The 26841-nt window shown below is 42.9% G+C and overlaps 1 protein-coding gene across 1 annotated transcript in view; it reads right to left on the bottom strand.

The window, feature by feature from the left end:
• The window catches only part of TWSG1 (twisted gastrulation BMP signaling modulator 1), a 38132-nt gene extending 15340 nt beyond the window's left edge, over positions 1-22792 (bottom strand). Inside the window, exons 1-2 of the mRNA XM_075920970.2 lie at positions 22562-22792; positions 19058-19222 (exon numbers count right to left, since the gene is read on the bottom strand). Coding sequence (XP_075777085.1) covers positions 19058-19180 — 123 coding nt within the window. The 5' untranslated portion in view covers positions 19181-19222; positions 22562-22792. The remainder of the gene's footprint in view (positions 1-19057; positions 19223-22561) is intronic.
• Positions 22793-26841: the final 4049 nt, after the last annotated feature.

Genomic DNA, 26841 nt, shown 5'->3' with positions numbered 1-26841 from the left:
GGAGCTTTCTGAGGTGTAGAATGCTAGCCTAATACATTACAGAAATTCTTCTCCTAACAAGCTTTTTTTTTTTTTTTTTTTTTTTTTTTAGTTACCAAGGAAAATATTTTAGGTTTTTTTAAGGTCAGAATATCATTTTTTATCAACAACTTGAACACTGAGAATTTAAAACAAATCATTATGTGTAAGAGAGAATGTCCCTACCACTTTCCCCATTAATATCAGGATTTACAAATGCTCTGCAGAGTTCAGTGAACATTTTTGCATCCTGACCATGGTGTTCCAAGAGATTTTCTCTTTTCATAATAGAAGTGTAACTTCTCTCAAAAGAACAGACCACTATAGGAAATAAATGTGCCTATTTATAAACCTATATGTACACAGACACATCCATCCATGCAGTCTGATAGCAACACCTTTGGTGCAATCACTTGAAGCCCAGATCTGTGTATAATGTCTAAGTTTTCTTATATAATATTTTATATTTGAAAAAGGCACTAGATTCTCTCACATTTTAAATAAACTCTTTGAAATATCTCTTTATTGCCCTGCAGGCTATTTTTAACAGCAATATTGTTTGTTAGAGAAAAGACAGACATGTGATCAAAACCAGCTTTTGATAATTGTGAAATATAACTTGTCCCTTTCCTTTACAGAGGGCTACTATAAACATAATATTATGATTTAGCAGAATCATTTATGGAAATAAATTATTTAAATAGTCAATGAGCACATTAAAGATGATCACGAGGACTTTTTTATTCATTTTTTTCTTTTGTTGAAAGCTAAAGGTGACGTACACAGGAAAAATGGGTTGTGCTTTTTTGGGGGCTTGCCTATAGTAGTCATCACTTTTTCCATGGTTGGTAGTAAATGTGGAAGCAATAACAGAAAGGATTCTGGCATTTCTGACACGTCACCTAAGCCTGGGAGTACTGGTTGAGCTGACCTTCTGAAGAAAAATGCTTACAGAGTCTCTAAGTATAGAAACATCATTGAGGCACAAAGGAAGCCTGAAAAAATAAAAACTGCCTGCTTACTTTATTTTTTTATTTTACATTAGAAGTGTGCAGTTTAGCTAACCTGCTTTTGCTGGCTGGTTGGCTAACTGGAGAACACATATCAAATCATATCAAAGCACAAAGTCAAATTTGAACAACTGAGAGAGGAAGGGTATTTAATTCAGGCAGTCAGAGAGTTTGTTCTTCATAACAATGCATTTAATTCAAACAACAAACACATTGGAAGGAATTTCTTTCTGTTAAAAAATTCAGTGATGCTACCTCTTTAAATATGCTCTCACTCCAGTCCTCTGGTCCCCTCCAAAGACAACTCCAGAAAAAGACTGACATTTCTGATGTTTCTGTCAATTACTAAGTTAAAGTGCCACTCCGGTGCCTCAAAGGGGCAGCACAATGTAGAGCTGGGGATTAGCTGGAGTGCCCAACTGATCCCCAGCTCCATGTTCTGCTGCCCCTTTGAAGTGCTGCTCCGCTGCTTCAAAGGGGCAGCGCTGCATGGAGCCCGGGGACAGCTGGGGACTCCAGCAGATCCCAGGCTCCTAATGCGCTGGCCCTTTGAAGCGCCGGAGAGGGACTTCAAAGGGGCAGCACAGCATTAACGCCTGCAATTAACGTGTTAATTTTTTTAACGCATTAATCCTCCCCTGCGTTAATCACAGGCGTTAACGCAGATAAATTGACAGACTTGTTTATTACACAGTTAAGAACTATAAACCTCAGAGCCAATTAAGGTAAGGACACTAGGAAATTAACTGATGTAGAAACGTCAGGAAAGGTAACAATGTAAATCATATATAAAGTCATAAAGAAATCCTTCTCAATGCCTTTTTATTGGGCTGAACATCCTTTGATAAAGCAGCACTGTCAATTTAAAAATAATCCTAGTCTTACAATACCACAAAACTACCAGTGAAATATCAGAAACATGTTTCCAATTTTTAGCACATTTACCAGCACGTTAAAGACGCGGTTTCACTGTATCCCCTACATAGCATTTTTTTTCTTGCTTATGTGGGTCTTTCAACAAAGCCACAAGGCAGAGATTAAACATTTTAAGAAACAGGAATATACAGTAAAGTCACAACAATTAAAAGGGAGGCTTAATGGCAAGGCAATACTTGAAGTTGCTTTTCTTTCTCCTTCCTCCCAAGTAGATTGTGTCCTTTTAACAGAGTGTTGATAAGAACCTTACAAAATGGTTGCCAATATATAATTCAGTGATGTCATTTTTTAAATCAAATGGTGTCTATACCCAAGTAGTACTTACTGCTCAGAAGCTGTACAGAAAAAGGATTGGTTTTGTAACTTACAGGGGAGCAAGAGTTCCAGCCATACAGCAGATGTGCCATCTTGACTTCTCTGGGAGTTAAAGGGAATTTAGAACCAGTATTCATAGTTTAAAACAATTTGGTTTTATCTTTATTAAAAAACCTTACAGACACAATGTTAAAAAGGAGATTTTGGAAGATAGCCTATTTTCTTGGCCTTCTAAAACTGAATGTGTTATAGAATTTGTTTTTCTTATCCTTCTAAAGTTGAACTTGTTGTAAAGTAGATTTTTTTTTTGTTAATCTTACTGTTATAGTGCCTGATGTCTCATTCATACTTCAGGACTCCCTTGTATACCCTGTCCATACAAAATTAAAAGATGCTGCTTGCCGCAAAGAGCTTACAATTATCAGCTGGTCATGGATTTTTTTGTCAGAATGATTTTCAAACAGAAAATGCAGTTTCCACAAAATCAAAATTTCCCCATGGAAAACTTTGATTTTGCTGGAAACATTCAATCTTCCATCAGGAAAAAGAAAATTGTGTCAGCTACTGACAATATGTAGTGCATCTCTCTCTCTCTCTAGTGGCTGAACCACATAACAGACAACACCCAACTATTGGTATAAATTTCTTTTTCAGTTTTAATTCCTCTTGATCATTATAAGCCTTTGCTTCCAAATTCCAATGTCAGAAGTTAAAGCTTTGAAATAAGTAAAGTAAAAATGGAGTGGAAAAATAATAATTTTTACTTGTTACTTTCTGCAAAAAAATTTTAAGATGTTTCTTGGCACCACTATTTGGGTATCAACTGCTTTTGGACAGTTTACACTGAAGAATTTATTCTATATTTTGAAGAATTTGTTTGTTTGTGGATTTGTTTATACAAAATAAAGTCATACTTCCCGATTACCTACAGATATCAAATTTTGCATAAACAATCCTGCCATTTAAATTAGCTGAATGCACTACTTTTATGCTGAGTTAAAGGTTTAAATACTAAGTAATGAATATTATGATTAGACTTCATAAAAATATTTGCTAACAAAATTAACATCACGTCACTTTTTCAACTATCATTTTAGTACAAAGACAATTTTTACTATTACAAATCACAAAATAATTTAAATTAGTTACGGGAAAAGGAATGGAAGCTTTATGAGCTTCTGATTCAAATTTACTATGGATGGTAATTATTCAATAAAATGAATAATGTTTGAAGTTGAAATCCTACAAATTTAAAACTGTTTTTATGTCTTTTTTGCAAGCACAGTAATAAAAAATCTATTACATATGTTTAATTTTTTGATCTTTCCTATAAGTGTAATCTACACAAAATGACTTTCACAGTCAATGACGGGCCTCACCTGCTAGTATTTAATAAGTGACGTTAACCATTTTTAAAGGGAAAATGATGATCAAAATTAAATCATTTTTCTTTTTCCACTTGAAAAAACAGGAAGGTAAATTAGTACTAAGCAAACCTCCCCACTCCACCCTCACGGAATTTGATTATGTGCCTTTAGGGCAGGAACTGTATATTTTTCCATATATGTTTTTCTAACCCACTCATTCAGTTCTTCAGTCTGACTCAGCCACACTAGATATTTGTAAAGGGTACATCTTTTTAAAGCAAGCTAGCATGAGAACTGAGTGTAGTGAAACAGAATGAAAACTGTTCCTTGTTGATAGCTGAGGGATGGGGAGGATACAGTGGAAAAATATTACTCATAAGTTTGGCTAGATTCCAAACTCAATAGTCAGAGTGTAAATTTTGCTAGACAGAAATAGGTCTTTTAACAAAAATATAGACTGAAGTAGGAAAAGACATTCATACAATGAAGATAATTCTGCTTTAAAATACAAGTAAAGATTTACAGGCCATGTCATGGAAGGTAATAAAGTGATAGGGAATAGCCAGCATGGGTTTGTGAAGAACAAGTCATGCCAAACTAATCTGATAGCTTTCTTTGATAAGATAACGAGCCTTGTGGATAAGGGAGAAGCGGTGGATGTCATATACCTAGACTTTAGTAAGGCATTTGATACGGTCTCGCATGATATTCTTATTGATAAACTAGGCAAATATAACTTAGATAGGGCCACGATAAGGTGGGTGCATAATTGGCTGGATAACCGTAGTCAGAGAGTTGTTGTTAACGGTTCTAAATCCTGCTGGAAAGGGATAACAAGTGGAGTTCCTCAAGGGTCTGTTTTGGGACCCGTACTGTTCAATATCTTCATCAATGATGTAGATATTGGGATAGAGAGTACGCTTATTAAGTTTGCAGATGATACCAAACTGGGTGGGGTTGCGACTTCTTTGGAGGATAGGGACATAATTCAAAATGACCTTAGCAAGTTAGAGAAATGGTCAGAGGTAAACAGGATGAGGTTTAATAAAGAGAAATGCAAAGTGCTCCACTTAGGAAGGAACAATCAGTTCCATAAATACAAGATGGGAAGCGACTGTCTAGGAAGGAGCATGGCAGAAAGGGATCTAGGGGTCATAGTGGACCACAAGTTGAATATGAGTTAACAGTGTGATGCTGTTGCAAAAAAAGCAAATATGATTCTAGGTTGTATCAACAGGTGTGTTGTAAACAAAACTCGTGAAGTCATTCTGCCGCTCTACTCTGCACTAGTTAGGCCTCAGCTGGAGTACTGTGTCCAGTTCTGGGCGCCACATTTCAAGAAAGATGTGGAGAAATTGGAAAGGGTGCAGAGAAGAGCGACAAAAATGATTAAAGGTTTAGAGAACATGACCTATGAAGCCAGGCTTCATGAACTGGGCTTGTTTAGTTTGGAAAAAAGAAGATTAAGAGGGGGACATGATAGCGGTTTTCAAATATCTAAAAGGGTGTCACAAGGAGGAAGGAGAAAATTTGTTCCTCTTGGTTTCTGAGGACAGGACAAGGAGTAATGGGCTTAAAGTGCAGCAGGGGAGGTTTAGATTGGACATTAGGAAAAAATTCCTAACTGTCAGGGTGGTCAAATATTGGAATAAATTGCCAAGGGAGGTGGTGGAATCTCCCTCTCTGGAGATATTTAAGAACAGGTTGGATAGACATCTGTCAGGGATGGTGTAGACGGAGCTTGGTCCTGCCTTGAGGGCGGGGGGCTGGACTCGATGACCTCTTGAGGTCCCTTCCAGTCCTATTATTCTATGATTCTATCTACACTACACACTTTGGTGAACAGAAGCTATACGGCGTACAAATGCCAATTTTATATATTGCTCATGCTTAATTTGCTGCTTGTATTTGCTTCACACATACTCACCAAGAATACTTGTGCCAGTGCAAAGTGTGGTGCACCACACAATGGTATCCCAGTTTGCTATGGACCACTGTCTGGCACAATGCTTTTGGGGAAATTTTCTCCAAGCGCTGTGAGACAGAAATGATATATGCAGGATTTTCTGGGATTTCCTGATCAAATAATGCCATCCATATCCCACAATTTTCATGCATTTAAACCCCCCCCCCCCCCCATAAACCTGCATGGCACTTTTCTGTCAACCATATGTGAAAGAAGCAGGAAACACCGAGTTTTGCACCACTCTCATGAACACTTCAACTACAGGCAGTCCCCGGGTTACGTACAAGATAGGGACTGTAGGTTTGTTCTTAAGTTGAATCTGTATGTAAGTCGGAACTGGCGTCCAGATTCAGCCACTGCTGAAACCGATCAGTTTTAACAGTGGCTGAATCTGGATGCCAGTGCTGACTTACATACAGATTCAACTTAAGAACCCCAGGCATCCCCAAGTCAGCTGCTGCTGAAACTGATCAGCGGCTGATTCCAGGAAGCCCGGGGCAGGGGCTTCCTGTAGTCAGCCACTGGTCAGTTTCAGCAGCGGCTGACTTGGGGACGCCTGGGGCAGAGCAGCTGGGGTGCTGCTGGGTTGGTCCAGTAGCGCCGCCGCTGGACAAACTCAGCAGCACCCAAGCTGCTCTGCCCCAGGCGTCCTGATTCAGCCGCTGCTGAAACTGACCAGCAGTGGCTGAATCAGGACGCCTGGGGCAGAGCAGCTGGGGTGCTGCCGGGTTGGTCCAGTAGAGCCCAGAGCGGCACTACGGGACCAACCGGCAGCGCCCCAGCTGCTGTACCACAGGCGTCCGGAGCAAAGCCGCAGAGCACGGGGGCAGCGGGACAGCCCAGACGCGCTGTGGCTGTTCTGCTGCCCTCGGGCTCCGCGGCTATGCTCTGCTTTGCTCCCCGTCCCCCTGGTCTGTGTTCCGCCACTTTGCTCCCCGTCCCCCTGGTCTGCAGACCAGGGGGACGGGGAGCAAAGCAGAGCAAAGCCCCGGAGCACGCGGGCAGCGGACAGCCCAGACGCGTCTGGGCTGCCCGCTGCCCGCGTGTTCCGCCGCTTTGCTCCCCGTCCCCCTTGTCTGCACACCAGGGGGACGGGGAGCAAGCAGAGCAAAGCCCCGGAGCACGCGGGCAGCGGACAGCCCAGACGCGTCTGGGCTGTCCGCTGCCTGCGTGTTCCGCCGCTTTGCTTCCTCTCCCTGGTCTGCTGGAGACCAGGGAGAGGACCCCATTCGTACCTGCGGATCCGACATAAGTCGGATCCGCGTAACTCGGGGACTGCCTGTACAGCATGTTTGAGTCTTCTGTATTTGCAGATCTGCAGGAAGTACTGTAACAATGTGGGAACATGATTTCTTTGCGTACCATTTGGTAAATGACACAGAGTAAAATAAGGCAAGGTGGGTGGTGGCATTCCCAGAGCAGCTGCAAACAGGAGAATGCTCTCTTTGCCCCCAAGAAAAAGAAAACTGACTGTTGCATCACCTTCAAATGTGGGATTTGGACACCGAGCAATGACTACAGAACTTTTGGATGTGAAAGGCCACCCTGAACTCATGCCAGTATTCCAGCACCAGAATAAGAGCTGCACTGATAGTGGAGAAGTGAATGGTGATCCCCGTCTGGAAGCTTGCAATGTCAGATTACTATTGGCCAATGGGAAATCATTTTGGAGTTGGAAAACATACAGCATGGCTGTGTCTAGACTGGCCAGTTTTTCCGGAAAATCAGCCGCTTTTCTGGAAAAACTTGCCAGCTGTCTACACTGGCCGCTTGAATTTCCATAAAAGCACTGACTATCTCATGTAAGATTGTAAGTGCTTTTGCGGAAATACTATGCTGCTCCCGTTCGGGCAAAAGTCTTTTTCCAAAAAACTTTTGCGCAAAAGAGCCGGTGTAGACAGCTCAGATTTGTTTTCCGCAAAAAAGCCCTGATTGCGAAAATGGCGATCGGGGCTTTTTTGCGGAAAAGTGCGTCTAGATTGGCCACGGACGCTTTTCCGCAAAAAGTGCTTTTGCGGAAAAGTGTCCTGCCAATCTAGACTCGCTTTTCCGAAAATGCTTTTAATGGAAAACTTTTCAGTTAAAAGCATTTCCGGAAAATCATGCCAGTGTAGACGTAGCCCATATGTGTGTGTGGGAAGAGAAGCATTGTCATGCAAGTGTGCAGGACTGTTAATCATCTTCTGCTATGGAGGACTGTGACTCTTGGCTATGTGTAGGGCATAGTCGATGGATTTGCAGTAATGGGGTTGCTGGTCTGCAGTGGGGAGATAAATGGCTCATGTCACCATTTGTGGCAAAGTGAGCTGGTGCCAAGAATACACAAACACAAAAGGCTGCTTTTCTGTGGTTATGCAAGCTTTGATGGATCACTGGGGATGCTCTGTTAGTCTCTGCTCCTTGGGCTAGTCAGGGAACATGCACAACACTCACATCTTGGAGAACACAGGACTGTTCCCATGCAGATACATTTGTCTCCAACTAGCAGATTACCACTGCTATCAATATTGAAATGTCAATAGTGATTATGAGTTGAAGTACAGATTCAACTACCAGCTCTGCTGCTGGCAATGTTCCCTAATGTTAGTGGATCTGAGTGAGACTAAAAGCCCCCTGATTACAGCTGCCTGTTGTGTCTTGCATAGTACCTGTGAGACAAATAGGGACACAAGTTGCCACCCAGACGGAGGGTAGAGATGGAGCGGCTGTCTGCTGACCAACAGAGTAGTTTAACAGTCAGTCAGCCTAGTGTTTTCTGCCAAACTGTTCTCTAGGCCTGTAATGTTGGGTGCTGCTAAGAACTGTGTAGTCCTTGCTGTACATTTATAAATATGACTGTGTGTGTTTCTGAAGCTAAGAATCACGCGGTGTTTGCTGTACATTCACATGTTTCCCTCGAGTACTGATATGCATTCTGCAACATGTATTGTGAATTAATGAAGATAATTTTATTCTCAAAAATAGAACTTTATTGACGGGGGAGGGAAGGTTCAGAAAAACAGTATGCAAAATAATACCATGTAATAACATTTTTTAACATAAGTTAATGGCATGTAACTTTATAATTGGAAAAGCGGCAAATATTTCTGTCTATTTCAATTCAAATATTAGTTGGTTGTGGCTTCTGCATACCCCATTGGTTGTTCTCTCACATCAACATATGTGAAGCTGTAGTTTTCCTTGATGTCCCCAGGGGCAAAGCGGTAGCAGCAGGACTCTCCAAAGACTGCAAAGGGCATAACATCTAGTATTTTTTCAACCATAGTCTGCAACATTTGTGTTTGCTGCCTGAGAAGTCCTATTACATCCTAGTGCATTTTCTTCTCCTGGCCTTGCAGGGCTGTCTGAGCCTCTCTCGTCTTCTTTTTCTTCCTCCAAGATATCTGTGTCATGGTGACTCTTCAAGGCCTTTGTTCACAGTTCAATGCAGCATTACCTTGCAGGACCTTGCAAAACATGTCCTCTTTTTTCTCCTCTCTGCCAGCACCAGGTGTTCTGTGAATCTGGGTGGGAGCACCTCTCAAAGCTGCCACACCACAAGCTGCTGATAAAAAGACTGATCTGCCCTTGAATTTTCTGTCACAACAGAAAGGGAAATGTAATTTTCACAATGGTCTTTCCTTATCCCTATCAACACTTTTAAGAAGACATGCTGATTAACACTTCAGTTTGGGAGAGATTCACCCCCCTTCTTCAACTCCAGCCACTATGGGCATGGCCTTCCAGGGGCACTATTTTCCAGAAGCAGTAGTGATTTTAACTGGTATCTCATGCCTGAGGCTCATAAAGATCCAGAGAATACACATTCTACTGGTTTCCTGAAGACACCACATGCCTCTAGCCTGTATACAGCAATGGTGCCAGATTAACTCATTGGAGGATGGCAAGGCATAGTATCCTACTGCAGAGGAAGAAATAAGACAGCCATCCTTAGAAACCTTTCGGAGAGGATTGCAGGGTACCTCCATGATCATTTCATCGACTCTCTCGGGAATAACTGCATCCCTCCTGATCTAACCCAACACAGGAATGCAAAGCACATACAATTTGTCTATGTTGCCTCTTCTTATATGAGTGAAACTATGAAGAGTAGATACCTGCATCTGGGTAACTTGAGGATGAGCCATGCACCATCTTGAAATTTAAACTTTTTAACAGAAAATGAATGCACACGTTTATCCTAGATCCCTTCCTTTTCATCAAGCTCATCTACACTCAGCTAACAAGACTGTCTAGATGGCGGCAGAAAGTCTTGAACAGAACCTGGATTCTCTTGCTGGGGTTGGTGGCACAGTCTTCTCTCTCGTGCTCCTCTCAGGTATCCACAGTGCTCTGCAAGATTTTGGTGGGGTCTCCATTCTGTATGGCATACAGTTTGATGTATAAGCAACAAGTCTACAAGCTATCACCAGATGTATTGTTGACCTCCCTGACCTTTTAGTATCCCCAGTGAAGTTCTCTTTGCTTTCGAACAGCTCTGTTGCCGATCCCTCTCCTACGCCTTTATTGCATCCCCCTTGCAATCTTTTCATGTTGACTTTCTCCTGCTGGTCTATGGCTCTTCTTATATGGCTTCTTCTCCCCACTGGCCCAGGAGATCCAATATCAACTGTTTATTCCAGGCAGAAGTGCATCTAGTGTATGGACCCGGCATGATCAGCTGGGCAGTTGCACGCAAGGGTGAGCTGCAAAGTGGGCAACCAGGAAAAGGCATTTCAAAAAACACACTGGTGGTTTTAAAAAGGGTAAATGGTAGCTTCCAGTCTCAGATGCCTGGACAATAGATTTACATTGTGACCAGAGCAGTCACCATGGCAGGGAATAAGTCACTGCGGGATAGGACTGTTAAGGTTGGCACAGGTCTCACACTGTCTACATTCAGACTGCATCAATCTCAATAGATTGACAGTGGCTCCACACCATTTGGAGAGGTGGTTTTAGAATACCATTGTAACAAGACGCTCATGTCAGCCAAAGAAACTGGAGTGTACACACATTGACAAACAGATCAACGCAAGGTGACTTACATCAACCTAACTTTATAATGGACCCCAGGCCTTAGTAAACAAATGGAAAGCCTGTGTCCTTCCACAAAGGCTTTGAAAGATGCACATATTAAATATCCTGTATTACAGGCTTAATTTTCTGAATTCAGTGAGAAACATGATCCCAAGATATTGACAACAGCTAAAAACGCAAATGCTTTTTCTTTTTTCCCCAGCATAATTTAATAAGAGAAAAATCTGTTGCAAACAACCAGATGAAAACTATTTTGTTAACCCAATTTTATTATGTACTAGACCTACAACATATAAACATACCCTATGTTTATTTGTGGTATAACAAAACAGTTATAAAATATTCTTTATTCAATGCTACAATGCTGAAAAGGCTTCAAAATCCTATTAGCTGTTTAAGAGTTTATACAAAAAAATTAACAGCAGATCTTAACTTCATTGAAAAATGAATCTTAAAACAGAATGAAATTACACCAGCATGAATTTCAGACATAGAGAGTTGTGTGGACAGATGAGGAGTAGTCCAAGTCAAGATCTTTAGTCCAAGTTTGAATTATAGCATATTTTTTCTCCTAGCTACAGCAGTCATTAAAAAAATAGTGCATTTCAGTATGCAGTTCAAAGTAATTCTATACATCTGCTCAAAGTCTGCTAGATCTTACCAACAAAGGGAAACGTGTTTCTTTTGTTACAAGTGCCTGGGGAGCAAGGGCAGGGAAGAAGGAAAATAGACAAGCTTTTAAAGGATTTGTTCTTATGTTAAGAGCTAGTGTTTAATGTTTGTATCATAACCTAGATGAATATGTCTTTCAGAGGTGAAAGAAATTTATTTTCTTATAGGTATGGGAGGCCTTAGGGCAGGAGGTTGAGGAGGTATAATATGACAGTATCTATATGATATTTAAGTGTGGGGTGAAGTGGAGGGGCTCAGGGCAGAGGGTCAGATGTGTGGGGGGGAAGCTCAGATCTGGGGGTGGAGAGGTGAGGGGTGCAAGAGTTAGGGTACGTCTAGACTACATGCCTCTGTCGCCAGAGGCATGTAGATTAGGCTACCAGACATAGGAAAATGAAGCGGCGATTTAAATAATCGCTGCTTCATTTAAATTTACATGGCTGCTGCGCTGAGCCGACAAACAGCTGATCAGCTGTTTGTCGGCTCAGCGCGACAGTCTGGACGCGTGGGTGTTGACATCAAAGGTATTTGTCGACCACCCAGGTATGCCTCCTGGAATGAGGTTTACCTGGGTGGTCGACAAATACCTTTGATGTTGCCACCCGCGCGTCCAGACTATCGCGCTGAGCCAACAAACAGCTGATTAGCTGTTTGTCGGCTCAGCGCGGCAGCCATGTAAATTTAAATGAAGCGGCAATTATTTAAATCGCCGCTTCATTTTCCTATGTCTGGTAGCCTAATCTGGCGACAGAGGCATGTAGTCTAGACGTACCCTTAGTGTGTTAACAGGAAAAACTTTAAAAACATTGAATTAATGTTAATTAATTGAATTAATTAATATTGAATGTTAAGATAGCTAAGTTAACCGGAAGCCCTTACACCTACAAGAAAAGGAGTTCTTGACTGAGTGTTGTTAATTAGATTCTGCAACTCATCTATTTACTACTATCTCTCATTTTAACAGCACAAACCAACAGAAGAAAACCATTGTTGTGTACTCTGGAAGGATTAGGGTGTGCTCTCAGAAATAAAGAGAAAAATTTAAGAGGGTTACTATGCCTATGTCAATAGCAGGGCACAAGGTTTTCATTACAAAGGACACTGTAAACAGTGAGGCAGAATATGAAAGAATTCTAATGTTTTAATTATGGTTAAGTGAAGTTGTAGGTTGAAACGATACTGAGGAATAAGTGTCATCATAATCTTGGGCAATCTCTTGATTTTCTGAAGTTCTGAGTTTGCATTTCCTCGTTTTCAGAAGGATTTGAGGATTATCAATACAACAGTTTTACATTTGGGTCCGAAAATGCCTCAAAATTCAGATCCCAGAACCACAGATCTGCTTGCAGTAGGTACAGATATTTCCTGGAGTCAGCTGCCTTCTGGAAAAAAGTTTTCTTTCTTTCTTTCTTGCTTTCTTTCTTGCTTTCTTTCTTGCTTTCTAGCTTTGTGGGCAAGGTCCTTCTCAAAGTGGGCTACTATCTGTTGGAGGATTTGACGCCATTGAGGGCAGTTGGTGGTCTGCTCCTCCCAGCTTTTGATGTCCACATCAGTTTCCTTGAGATACCCTTTCAGTTTATTTTTGTAGCATTTCCTCTGAACAGGTGAGCTGAGAGTAAAGGACTTGTTTTGGGAGGCAACAGTCTGGCAACCGCACATAATGACTAGCCTAGCGGAGTTGGTGCAGGAAGTTTGTTGCTTCAGTGTTGGTAATACTGGCTTCAGTGAAGATGCTGGAATGAGTGCAGAGATCTTCCCACTTGATGTGGAGGATCCTCTGGAGGCATTATTGGCAGTACCTCTCCAGACTCCTGAAGTGCTATCAGTAGGTCACCTAGGTTTTCCATCCATAAAGTCTCAGGAGCAAAACCTGATCCTGTACATGGCCTTCATCGATTTGACAAGCCTTCGACTACATGGATCATGAAGCCCTGGGGAAGGTGCTGCCCTCCAAAATGTGTATTTTAAGGACTAACACAATTCTCTATAATAACCTGGACATGGACACATGGACCCTATAGTCATTACAACTGGGGTTAAGCAAGGATGCATTATTGCCCCAATCCTTAACCTCTGCATTGTTGTTGTAGTTATTGGTGCTGGGGTTTTGTTTTTTGGGGGGCTTGCAATTGAAACAAGAGCATGGACAAGCTACTTTGTTGATGTGTGCTTGCTTCTGTTTGCCCCAGGATTTCAGAGACAAACTACAGCTGCTCCCTCAGAGGAAATAAGATTTGGCATACATTCAGTGCCATTCCAGGCCACAAAGGGGCTCATCCTACCTAGCATTAACCCCCACTTCTGAACTGACAGCTAATTTGTTATTTACTCACTTACTTGTAAATGCGCCTGTAAACTATATGGACTGAACTCCAACTCCCTGAAAAAGAAGATGGTTGTTTTTGCATCATGTAACTTCAGTCACTGACTCCACTAAAATTTCATCATAATGGGATGGAACTTCCAGTAATAGTAACAGCTGACTAGCTAAGGTACATCCATGACTGCAGAAAGCTAGCTTCATTGTCTTAATACTTCTTGTTTTTTTAAACAGCCCTGCACACACATAAAAGCTAACCCTCAACTCCTGATGCAAGATTGTTAAACCTTTGTAGCTTCTAAACATTGGAGATAGAAATCCCAAGTTACTTTATTATAATTTTTATTTAGAGGAAAGGCTAAAAAGATACAACATTCTAGCCAGCAAAACAAGGGCACAAATGAAGCAACTGTATTATACAAGAAAAGCTTCATGAATATGGTGTTGTTGATCTCATGCTCTTTTCTGTTACAGTTCTAACAAAATAAATATTTATGTGGGGACCACCCTTAAGCACTGCAGCTTGTAAGGAGAAGTAGTAATGACTGTACTGCCTTCCAGCCCTGCTGGCAAAAATATTTACATAACTGTGTGCTAAATGTGAGTGAGTATGGGTTTCAATATTTCTTCAGCCCAGGTGGCCTCACTATCCGAACATCTAAATGATAAATATTCACACACTGCAGCAATACCCCAGTACTATTAAAGAGGCATTATCCAGTTCACAAGTTTTACCTACTTTATGGCTGTTCTACTTTGATAGGAAAAATTCTTTATATTCCAGATTCAGTAACTAGTAGTTTTGCTTAAGTTCATAACTCTAGAAAAGTTTTTTAAAAAAGGTAACCACTTCCTCCCCTTCTTTATTCTCTGGGCTCATACTGAAGTAGCACTTATCTCACTTAGCATTCAAACACCAGTCCTAGAATTATGCCCATACAGGGCATCCCTGCTATAAAGTTGCCCTGGTATACATCCAGTCTGCACTAAAGTCGTTGATGCTTATAGGAACTGATACATTATAAGTCCTCCCATTCCCTGCTCTTAAATCACGCCAAAAAAATTAATCCATTTCCACAAATGGAAGTCAGCCACAGGAAAATAATTCCCCGCTTTAAGTTGTTTCGCTGTAAGTCCAAGTCTTTTGGAATGTATCTTGGACTTATAACGAGGACGTCCTATTCCTTAAATGCTGGTGCTGCAGGAACACAGAAGCAAATAAACAATTATATGATTCTTTAGAAGGGCAGTCAAGACCTTAAGAGTTATTCTATTCACAAAGTTGTTTTAGGTTTGCACACAGGTTATCCCTTCACTGGACCTACGAGATACTGAAGCACATTATTCCTGTTCACATGACGTGAGAAGACAGGCAGAATAGATGAGCAGCTCACATTATGCCAGTTGTAGAAACTCCCTAAAACACTGTAGGGTTTCAGCATAATTGCACATTTTGGATTCTTCATTTTGGGGAAATATTTTAAAGGGATAGAGATGACCATATGAATTTAAAAAGAACATAAAGATAGGCTAAATGTTGGGTCTCTTAAGCTAAACAGTATCTCTATTAACTCCATTAAGCCAGATTAATGTTTGAGAGAGAGAAAAATCAGTGTTTGACAACTTAAATGGACAGCTAGTACCAGCTGGGAGAGACTCACTGCTCTGTCATCAGCAGGAAGCTGCTGCTGTAGCTGAGGGAGACATGCCCCTCCCCCAGACAGGCAGCTCTGTGCAGGGCTCATTTAGCAGCAGCAGGGCTGTGCTGCTGCACAGCTTAGAGGGAACCTCAGTCACAAGTCTTTGAAACAGAAGTACTACGCACCCGCAACTCCAATCACCATAAGCAAGAGGTCAGGGCCTCCAAGTATCTGGACATGTACTAATTAGGCATTTAAAACTGTTCCTCTCTATCATAAAAACATACATAACATTAGAATGGCCATAGTGGGTCAGACCAAAGGTCCATCTAGCCCTGGCTTCCGACAGTGGCCAATGCCAGATGCCTGCCCCAGAAGGAGTGAACAGAACAGGTAATTATCAAGATATCCCTCTCCTGTCATCCATTTTCAGCCTTTGACATACAGAGGCTAGGGACACCGTTACCACCATCCTCACTGATGGACCTAACCTCTATGAATTTATCTAGTTCTTTTTTGAACCCTGTTAAAGTTCTGGTCCTCACAACCTCCTCTGACAAGGAATTGCCCAAGTTGATTGGGAGATGCATGAAAAAAATCTGCCTTTTGTTTGTTTTAAACCTGTTACCTATTAATTTAATTTGGTGACTGTTAGTTCTTTTATTATGGGAACAAGTAAATTACTTTTCCTTATTCACTTTCTCCATACCTGTCATGATTTTATAGACCTGCATCATATCACCACTTAGTCTCCTATTTTCTAAGATGAGAAGTCCCAGTCTTTTTAATCTCTCTTCATATGGCACCTATTCCAAACCCCAAATCATTTTTGTTGCTCTTTTCTCAACCTTTTCCAATGCAAATATATTGTTTTGAGATGAAACAATCACATCTGTACACAGTATTCAAGATGTGGTATACTATGGATCTCTCTTTTTTTCAATTATTCCTCCTCCTAAGAATGTTAGAGAACTTTATAGTAACTAGTTAGATTTCAAATGTACTATACATTTTAAAAAGTCTCAGAGGGGTAGCTGTGTTATTCTGTAACTATAAAAACTACAAGTAGTCCTGTGGCACTTTAGAGACTAACAAAAATATACACAGTATCATGAGCTTTCGTGGGCAAAACCCACTTCTTCAGATGAGCTGGAAGTTGGAGTGCAAATAACAGAAATCCAGAATTTATAACAGAAAAGAAAGGGGAGAAAAAGTACCTGTCAATAATAGTATTAGTGCTAATGAGGCTAATTGACTTAGCTGGAAGTATCCCATACTTAGCCTTTGATATAAATGAGATGTTAAATGCATGGAGAGTTGGTTTTATAATGTGACATCCAGTTAATGTCTTCGTTCAAGCCTAGGGAAACAGTGTCAAATTTGCATATGACGGTCAATTTCACACACTCACGCTCTGTAACTGGCTTGTGAAAGTCCTTTGAAGAAGAATGGCTACTTTTAAATCCATTAATAAGTGCCCAGGCAGGTTAAAATGTTACCCTACAGGTTTATGTGCATTACAATTCCAGATATCTGATTTGTGCCCATTTTTCCTTTGTCTTAGAAACAGTCCATTTTGGCCAACATACATGGCAGAGGGGCATTGCTAACATTTTTAGAGTTATAATTGGTATATTCCTTTTAAACAGGTTTCAAGTGCTCTTCGACTCACAAATAAGACAATAAAAATGATTCCCATTGAGTCCCATCTGGTAGCTTTACCAACAAAAGTAATATTTTTTTACTGTAAACAAAACCAAACTCTACTCCTATTAGTACTTTTCCAGCTCATCCCTTATCCACAGATTCAGTTTCCAATACAGCAACTTACTGCACGAGGGGCAATGCATGAGCCAAAAAACAAAACAAAAAAACAAAAAGCAAACAAAAAACCCACCTAAGTTTGGATTTTAGATCCCAGGATTACATTCATGTTTGTCAAAGATGTTTATTTGTAAACTGTGCAAATTTAATATGAAAGTCAGTGAAACAAACCTTAAGACACTTGATGCTGTTTTTAGGCACTTTTAAGATTACAGGCAGTCCCCGACTTACGCGGATCCGACTTATGTCGGATCCGCAGATACGAACGGGGCTGCCCCAGAGTACACGGACTGCGGGACCTCGCGGTCCTGCCGCCCGTGTACTCTGGGGCTTTCTCTGCGTCTCCCTGGTCTGCAGACCAGGAAGACGCAGAGCAAAGCCGCGGGGAAGCCGGCAGCGGAGCAGTCCAGGCGCACCTGGGCTGCCTCGCTGCCCGAGCCCCCCCCCGCGGCTTTGCATCCTGATTTAGCCGCTGCTGAAACTGACCAGCGCTGACTACAGGAAGCCCGAGGCAGAGTTGCTCTGCTCCGGGCTTCCTGGAATCAGCTGCTGATCAGTTTCAGCAGCAGCTGACTTGGGGACGCTTGGGGTTCTTAAGTTGATTCTGTATGTAAGTCAGAACTGGCGGTCAGTTTCAGCAGCGGCTGAATCTGGACGCCAGTTCCGACTTACATACAGATTCAACTTAAGAACAAACCTACAGTCCCTATCTTGTACGTAACCCGGGGACTGCCTGTACAGACATAATTCAAGTAAACAGAAAAATAATTGCAGATATGACATTTTCCTCTCTCCACTCCCTCATTTCCCTAATTTTAGTCACTTAAAACCTACGGTTAAGTATAGACAGCATTGTGTTCTGCTGCCTGTAATTTCTGACACTAGTACCCTAGCCTGAGCTGAGGTGCACAATAAGAATTTTTGGCCATCATATCCAGCTGCTACATTTGTATAACGAGCACAAAGCAAAATTTAAAGATTTCATTTTGCATCTACGAACAATAAGAAGCGTTCATGTCTATGAGAGAGAGCTTTAAAGAGCTTTAAAGAACCCGCGGGGGATCTTGTGCATTTCAAAGCCACGGAGCCCAGGATCTGCTGGGGAGCCAACACCCAGGCTGCCCCAGTGGACAGCCAACACTCAGGCCGCCCCAGTGGACAGCCAACACTCAGGCCGCCCCAGTGGAAGGTGGGATAAGGGATGCCCTGTTCTTTGTTCTGGGGTAATGCCACAGGGAGCCCAGGGTCAGTTCCCAGCTGACCCCAGGCTCCACAGCTGCCTCACTGAATCATGCAGAGGCAGCGGTTTAAAGGAGCACACCGTCGCACAGCTGGTCTTCAGATCAGCTGTGCAGCAGCCACCTTGGATTTTCAAAGTGGCAGCACCACTGTGTGGCGCTGCCACTTTGAAGTACACCCCCCTTTGCTGTCTCTATGAGAGGCAGTGGGGTTGGGAGGATATCGACTAGTCAACTAGTCAAAAGACTATCCAATAAACAAATGCTTATTGACTAGTCGACTAGTCTTTAACATCCTTACTATTAACATTATTAAAAGAATGATTGGTAACTGCTTACAGTTAGAATCCTTTGTGTGCAGTACAGATTTCAGAAAAAATACAAACCACATACTATCCCCCTTAATTTACAAACAAAGGAATCAGCCTTCATCCGGTTAATGTACAGGAATTAAACGAACTCTCATTTTGTGTTGGTTTTTAAATCTCAACTTAATGTTTTCATGAAACCATTTTTAGCAATAAAAACCAGAGAAAATGTGTCACAGGAATATAATTAATTACAAAGAGAATGAGGATTCAGCTGCCATTCAAACTAATAAAAAACAGCTAAGCAAAATAATGTTTGGTTTTTATTTCAGTATCACTGGATGCTGTATTTAAAATCACTGAATTTATCTGAGAGAGAGTTTCAGAATTTGATTATAAGTCTTTAGGTAAAGAAAAGAAATACCTGTATCAGACATTTACTGACATCACTAGCACAGAGAGCTTTATTGCAGCCCATTGATGGTGATATCCATAATAAGAACAGCAGGATAGTTACTGTAGGCACTGTGATGTATTGTGACCTCATGATTTCCTGCAGGCAGTCAACTTCAGGAACCTCCAAACAGCACTGAAATAAGAAAAAACAACTGAAAAGACTGTATTTGCTATTGTGTAAGCCAAATCCTTTTTTGTTTTTCCCATGTAGATCCCTTAAACAGATTTTAAGGGTTTGGTAGGGTGGAGTGATTTAATTCAACTGAGAATCGGAAGTTGTGCTATTGAAACATTATTAATATATAAACAAAATGATTTAAATATAAAAATAATTTTTAAAGTAATAGATTTTAAAAACTGGATACAAATAATGCTTTTTAAATCAGAGTTTTGACAGGCTTTCACTATTTAATCCAGAGCATATACAAAGAACAGAGGGTCTTTCACACAATCAGGAGCCATTTAATTTCACTATTTAATAGTTCATCAAACATATAAAATGTCTGATGTTTTATTATAAATTATAATCTAGATTTCACAATAATTATCTTAATCAAAAATGACAGGAGCTAAACTAAAGATATAGTAAATAAACAAATACTGATAAAGAAGGAGCTCTGATAGATTAGTGAATTAAGTCATGTTTTGACGTAGCACCAAATTGTTTCAATGTCATCAGTCTGGATTTAGTCAATATATATCAAAAGGCTTATGAATACACAACTGGATAGCTAATACAAACATGAATATGCTGCTATGGAGTTACAGTAATTCCTCATTTAACACGTGCCCGCTTAACACGTTTTCACGATAGCACGATTTATTTTTTTAGGAAACGTTTTTTGAATTACACGACCATCCCTGGAATAACACAATTTCCCCAACCGGCCTGTTGCTGGCGGTTGTGCGGGGCTTCCCCCGCCTCCCTGCAAAACGGCAGAGAGTTTGTCGCTCACCGCACTGTTCCCCGGCGACTCCCCTCACCGGACGCAGTGTGGGTCCTGGCAGACCGGTCGCAGGGGCATACTCCCAACCCAATCCCCCTCCCCTCTCCTTCCCTTCCCCAGAGCCAAACACCTCCCCTCCCTGCTGTAACCCAGTCCCCTTTCTCCCCCAACCTTATGTCCCGGTCCCAACAGACACCACCGCTTGAAACGCAACCCCCACCTTTTCCATTCTTTTCAATGGGAAAATTGACCCCGCAAAACATGTTTTCACTTAACACGATCATTTTCTGAAACATATCTATAGTGTTAAATGAGGAATTACTGTACATTGATAACTGAATATTGATCTTTGTTGTGGGGTGAGTGGCTAACCATTTCCATGTTCCATTGCTTATCTTAGTTGCCACTTACTTTTTCAATCTACATTTTCACTACACCCATCCCCACTTGCCCCTCACACCTTTTTCATTGGTCTTCATTCCTCACCTACCTTCACTTTCTGCCAGCTATCTCTCATTGGCTCATTCCTAATGATTCCCTAAGTTGCACACTAAACCTTGACTTAGAATAAGGTCAAGTTTAGATCTGGCTTAATTAACATAAGTTACTCATCTTGTATCTAAACTGTGAAAATTGGTCAACATCTTTAGCTTGATTTCGGCTGGTTGAGTTAGTCCAAACATGGGCTAGCTAAGTCCATCCTAAACAAAAATGCTTTCTAATCTAAAACAAGGAATCATGACACAGGGGAGAAAATATCCATGACACACCCATCATGAGTTGGTGATTAAACTTCTTCACCTGCACAAACATATGGTACTGCCGTCAGAGAGTTTGTTATGGCAGCAAAAGAGTAGAAATCAGTGTTTCTCAACCAGTGGTACAGGTACCCTTGGGGTACTCAAGAGAAACGTGGGGGTTTTGTCAACACAACTGAAATTTGGAGAAAACTGAATTTGTTATAAGTTTTACAGCGCTTTATTATTTTTGTACTTTTTACACCCAAAAATGTCATTGCTCACCTGGCTACGATTAAGTTGTTTAATCAAATGTTGCTGTAATGGTAAAAAAAATTGTGTGTGTGTGTCTGAAAACTGTAGGTACTGGGGGTACTTATTTTTTTAAAGGAAGTACTTTATTACAAAAAATGGTTGAGAAACACTGGAGTAGATCATGTTCCTTCAATGGGTCTGGGCCAACACAAGTGGTAGGAACACTGAACAGAAACGAGAGGTACAGTAGTTGAACTGTAATCTCTTTGGGACAACTTCTTTTTGTTCTGTGTTTGTACAGCATCTAGCACAATGGGACTCTGGTTCATGACCAGATCACTAGAGCCCTTGTATGGCTGAACTGTCCCTTCACTATCTACATTGCTCTTGCCCCTTAAAATTGCTGAGGGAGGGCATAGTTCAAATAATTTGGTTCCATACACAGAAATAAGACTGAGGTCTCTGTTCCTTGGAGCTTCATTTTGCGCTGGGTAGCTAGGTAGTTTTCAAGTGAATGATTGTCAGTGCAGCAGTACAGAAACAATTCACAACATGAATCTCTGTACTTTGGGTGTCCCTAATCCAGAAACACCTGTGGTATGGACCCAGTCAAAGGGGAAGAGCAATCAGGTCTATGCCTGCTACTCCTCCTCTCCTCATAGCGGAGGGAAGATGCCTCATTGGAAGTGTCTCTTTATTGCTTTAAAAAAGACGGGGGGGTAGAAGGGGATGCCTGTGAGCAGAAGGGGGCACAGAGCCAAGTAATCCCCCTCACTCCCATCCCCCTCACACGCCCTCCCTCCTAAGCCCTGCCCGAGCACCCTCCATGGGCCACACAAAACCTCCTCAATCCAACATACCCTACTGCCCAGGTTGGGGGATTCAGGAGGTTTGTACATCTAACACCCACTTGAACTTGACTGCCTGACCAACACACACACAAAGCTGGGTTTGCTTTTAATGCCACCTTTCCCCCCGCCCCCCTCAACAGTTTTTCTACCAGCTCATGTACTAGCAGCTCCCACTGACACAAAACACCTCGAACTGACTTAATAATTCACGGAGACTCCCCCCCCCCCCCCCCCGCTCTTCTGTCCGAGTCACCATTTTCCTATGAAGATGGCCATGGCACAAGCCTCCTGGGCTGGCGACCAGGGGGGAAAAAACAAACCCAAACGTTTGCTCCTGAAACTTTCCCACCCTTCCGCGGGGCAGGGCGCTGGGACGGTGCGCGCGGTGGGGATGCTGGGAGCCGCTGCAGCGACCTGTAACCCCTGCGTGCGATGGAAAGGGGGGTGCAGCAGCAGCAGCCCCTCTGCCGGGGCGGGGGAGGCAGCCGCGCTCACCCCAAGCAGAGCCAAGGACTAGCAACGAGTCCCCGGTCCCCCCCCCCCGCCAGTGCCCGGCTGCGCTTGGGCGCGGGGGGGGTCCCCCAGCGCGGCGTGCCCGGGGCCGTCTCCAGCCTGTCTACAAAGCAGAGCGAGCCTCGCTGCCCAGCCCCGCTCTGCTCCCCCTTCCCGGCGGGTCTCTTACCAAAGGCGTCGCGGGCGGGGCAGCCCCTGTGCCTGGCGCTCCGGTCCGGCGGCGGGGGCGGCCGCGCTGTGCAGCCCGCGGCTTCCTCCGCCTCGGCCGCACGCAGGGAGGAGGCGTCGCGCCGCTCGCGCAGGGCCCGGCAGCGCCCCGCCTAGGGGCTCCGTCAAGGGACGGGACGGGACCCTCCCTCCCTCGTGGGGGTGGGGCTGGCTCCCCCCTCGCACTCACTGCGGAGCTGCCCCCGCTCCCCCCGGACCTTGCTCCCACCTTCCGCTCGGGGAGACCTGCTCCGCCTCCCCCCCCCCCCAAACCCGGACCATTTCCCGGGTCGGTTTGGCCAAGTTGCCAAACTTTGCAAAGGGCTCCCCGGCCGGAGGGCGGCCCAGCCCCTGAGGCCTGGCCACCTCTGCAGCAGGCGGGCCCCAGATGTTGCAGCTGCTCCACATTTTAACACTGGACTGAATCGCTGCGTGTTTGGAGTGGAAAATAGGCTTGAATGCCCTGGGCTGCTCTGGTGGCCTCCCTCTAAAGAGTTACACTGGACTTGGGAAAAGTACAGAGAAGGGCCATGGGCAGCAGTTGGAGGGTGGGCGACAGCTTCCATGCAAGGCCAGATGCTACCAGCCCAGACTGTTGAACTGAGAACAGAGAGGAGCCAGGAGAAGGTATATGGCTGAGATCTATAAAGTCGTGCTTTGTTGCTGGAGGTTCTTCTAGACATGTGGTCCCTTTTTGTATTCCACGAGTGGGTGTGCACACTCCTGTGTCCAGAAGTGTTTTTAGCAGGATGCATCCCCTCATGCTTGAAGCTGGTTGTGCAAATCAATGTCTCTCCAGTGGGCCTCTTATTATGTATTTCAATTCACAGTAAAGGAGATGAAGGGCAGGTCTTGGAAAACAAATGGGGACCATGCATCTCAAAGAACCTCCAGTTGAGGATAAGTGACCTCTTCTTTTTTCAAGTTGTGGTCCCTATCTAGGTAGACTAATTTAAATCAAGATTATTTATATCACAAAAAAATCATTGATTTAAATCAAATTACCAAAACAGCAATGACTGGCTGTGCCTACAGTAGGGATGTTAGAGTTTAATTAATTAATTGTTTAACCAATTAGCTGTTGCTTATTATTTAGTGGTATCAGTTAAATTCAGCTGGCTCACAGGGAGGCAGCTTCACTATGACAGGGTATGGAATGGGATTCCCTTGGAAGAGCTGAGTTATGCTGAAGTAAAATAGGGAATGGACTTACGGCATCTATGGCCAGGATGTTCCAAAATAAGGGTAATGTCTTATGTAATATGAATCAAAATTACCATCAGCAGCAACTGGCAAATCTAGATTTCTCTTATTGCAGCTTTCTGTATTGTATACTTGAGTGATAGTCTAAACCTTGTTAACTAATTAAACAAGCCATAAGGATTAGCTAAACTAAACTTTTTTTCCCCTAGCAACATCCAACACAGTAAACAGCTTGGGAATTTACTTGTCAATATCCACATCATTTTCTCCCAATAAGCAGTTTTCTTTATGATGTTTCGTTCTCACAACTAGGCCCTGCATCTTCTTGCACTGCTTACACTTGACACTCTCTCTTTTTTTACCCAGGGAACAAATTTCTTCAAACTATTCCAGATAGGGTCTCTCTTATGTCTAGAAGCGATGGCACTTGTCTGTGGCAAAAGTGGGGGGAATATAGGAAGCTATGAGTGTTCTGAATAATGGCTTCCTTTTTTTCCCCCAGTACTTTTCACTGTTCCTTTCTATGCTACCTCCATCCTTTCCAATATATTGTCTTTGTCTTTAAGACAATGGCTTAACTAACTGCTCTGCTGTGCTTGGCTAAGCTCCACCATCATATAAGCACAGAACTAAAACAATCCTATCCAGCCAGTGGCTCTTTGCACTTTGTAGTCTGCTGAGAAACAGGAATTGAAAGCCCAGAACTTTTAAGAAGCGAGAGCTGGTAGTTAGACTGGACAGACTAGAGCAAGTAATTTATTTTTATGACAATGTAGGTGTAGGTATAGCATGCTTTTGATTAGATTAAACTGTAACTTATTTTTGAAATGAGAAATTGAGTATTTTATTGATTTAAAAAAATAAATCCAATTTAAATTAAAAAATCAGATTTTAAATTTAAAAAACCTGATTTATTAAAAAAAAAAACCCACTCTGATTTTTATCCACTCTGATCCCTTATGTATCCATCTTTTATGAAAGATACCTGAGTGATTAGCAAGCAGTGATCAGTGAAGAGGTAGATGTGAGGATGCCAGTGAAAGTGCAGTCAGCAGGACAAGCTGGCCCACAGCAGAGCCTGTAGCTACTACTTTCAGCAATGACATAGTAGTATGTGAACACGTGGATGGAATGCCAGGTTGCTACATGCCATATGTCTTGCCGGGAGTCATCTTTGAGGCAGCTCAGTGTGGCTGCTTGCACTCACGAAGAGTGCCCTATGTCTCCATCAAGTGGAAGTATGTTGATTGTGTGTAGCATTCGCAGATGCACCTGGAAACCCATTTGGAGATTCACTTGGATGAGAGGACTGAATCAGTTGTCAATGGCCACGGTCACAAATAGTTTTGGCCATGTGCAAAATGAGCAAGTCCTGTGGTAGTAGAATGTATGGTGGATATTGAGGGAGTACAGGACTCTGTCAGTGTGGGAGGTTTGTGGGCTTATGGCAGAAAACATGTAGGTGGATGCACTGATTTAGGTGGAACTTTAACACAATTTTGGGAGTTATTTAGGGTATAACCAAAAGAAAACTTTATTCTTGTGAGGAGGGGTTGCCAGGATGGATGGAGGGTATAATAAGCAAGGATGGCTCTGTCTTCCCTGATGCTTCTGCCTCCATCAGACCCTCAGTTACAGGGTTTGGGGCAAAGGAAGTTTTTAATTTATTATGCCTCATGCAAGTTCTGGGGTTCCTGAGTAGATAGTATGGGCTATTCAGCTTCCTAGATTCCTCAGTAATTTCCCTAATCTACAAGAAGATCACAGAGGATATCGGGGCTTCTCTGGCTAGGCCAAGAGTATCAGGGCTTTGGCTATGTGAGGAAGTAGGAGGTCTTGTGGCTCTGGATGCAGTGGGGAGGGGGGGCAGGAGGTTTGTGGGCTCTGATTATGGTGGGGAGACAGGCAAAAAGGACAGAGGGGGCACCACCCATAGTACACTGACCTGTTTGGCTGAGGTAATGACTGTCAAGAATATCAGCTGCATGAGAGGTGGGAGCTTGTTGCCAGTGACTGGAAGGGTGGCTTTATGAGGGCTGAGAGAACAAGATTCAAGTCCAACTGGGGAGTAGGCTTGAGTACTAACAGGAAGGTACTGAGTAAACCCTTCATGAAATGGATGGTGGTAGAGTTGTATAAACTCAGTGGAGCTGTCCACAGTAGGGATGTGAATGGTTAACTGGTTAAGCGATGATCATCATCTTTACCAGGTGACGCTTACCAGTTATGGTTAACTGGCAGGGGCCTTCTGCTGCGGGTGGCGGGGGGCCTTCCAGCCTGGCCAGAGCAGTCCCCCTTGTGGGCCCAGTCTGGTGCAAGTTGGGGCTGTTCTGAGTGAGCTGGAGTGCCCCTGCCCACAGCATGCTGCTCTGGCCCAGTTCCTCTGGCCTGTCCCCATTTAAACGGTTAATCGGTTAAACATAACTTTAAAAAAGTTAACTGATTAAACGGGATTTTACATCCCTAGTCCACAAGTGAGACAAAGGCACTGAGCACTGACAGGTAGATTCGTATAGAGCTAAGGGTAAAATTGAGAAGGTAGGTGAGGATGGTAGGCATAGATATAGCACTCAGTGGATGGTGAGGGCGGTGACCCCATGAGGTAAAGTGTCTCCATTTAGCTATGTAGCAGAACCTGCTGGATGCCCTCCTTTGCATAAGGATGTCTTACACCAGAGTGGAACATACCCTGTCTATCCCCAAACCTCATCCAAATAGAAGGCTATGAGGAGCAGATGGCCTAGCTTGGGATGCTGGACCTGGCCCCAATTTTGATTGAGGACATCAGGGAGTGTCCCGAAGCAGAGTGGTGTGCAGGTGAAGAGTCTGTGGAGATTGTGAACCAGAATTGGCATGGCCAGAATACAGAATCACAATAGCTCAGTTCAGGTGAATCTTGTGCAATTCTTGCAGGAGTGGAAATAGGGGGAAAGGCACATTAAAGATTGTCTGTTCAGGAAAGAAGGGAGTTGGCTTCCCTTATGGCAACCTTGAAACAATAAAGGGGCAGTTTATGATTCTCTAGTACCAACTATGACC

This window comes from Pelodiscus sinensis, chromosome 2, assembly GCF_052426305.1.
Source record: "Pelodiscus sinensis isolate ZL-2025 chromosome 2, ASM5242630v1, whole genome shotgun sequence".
NCBI classification, from domain to species: domain Eukaryota; kingdom Metazoa; phylum Chordata; order Testudines; family Trionychidae; genus Pelodiscus; species Pelodiscus sinensis.
Note: the sequence above shows the minus strand (reverse complement) of the source record. Positions and strands in the feature narration are given on the sequence as shown.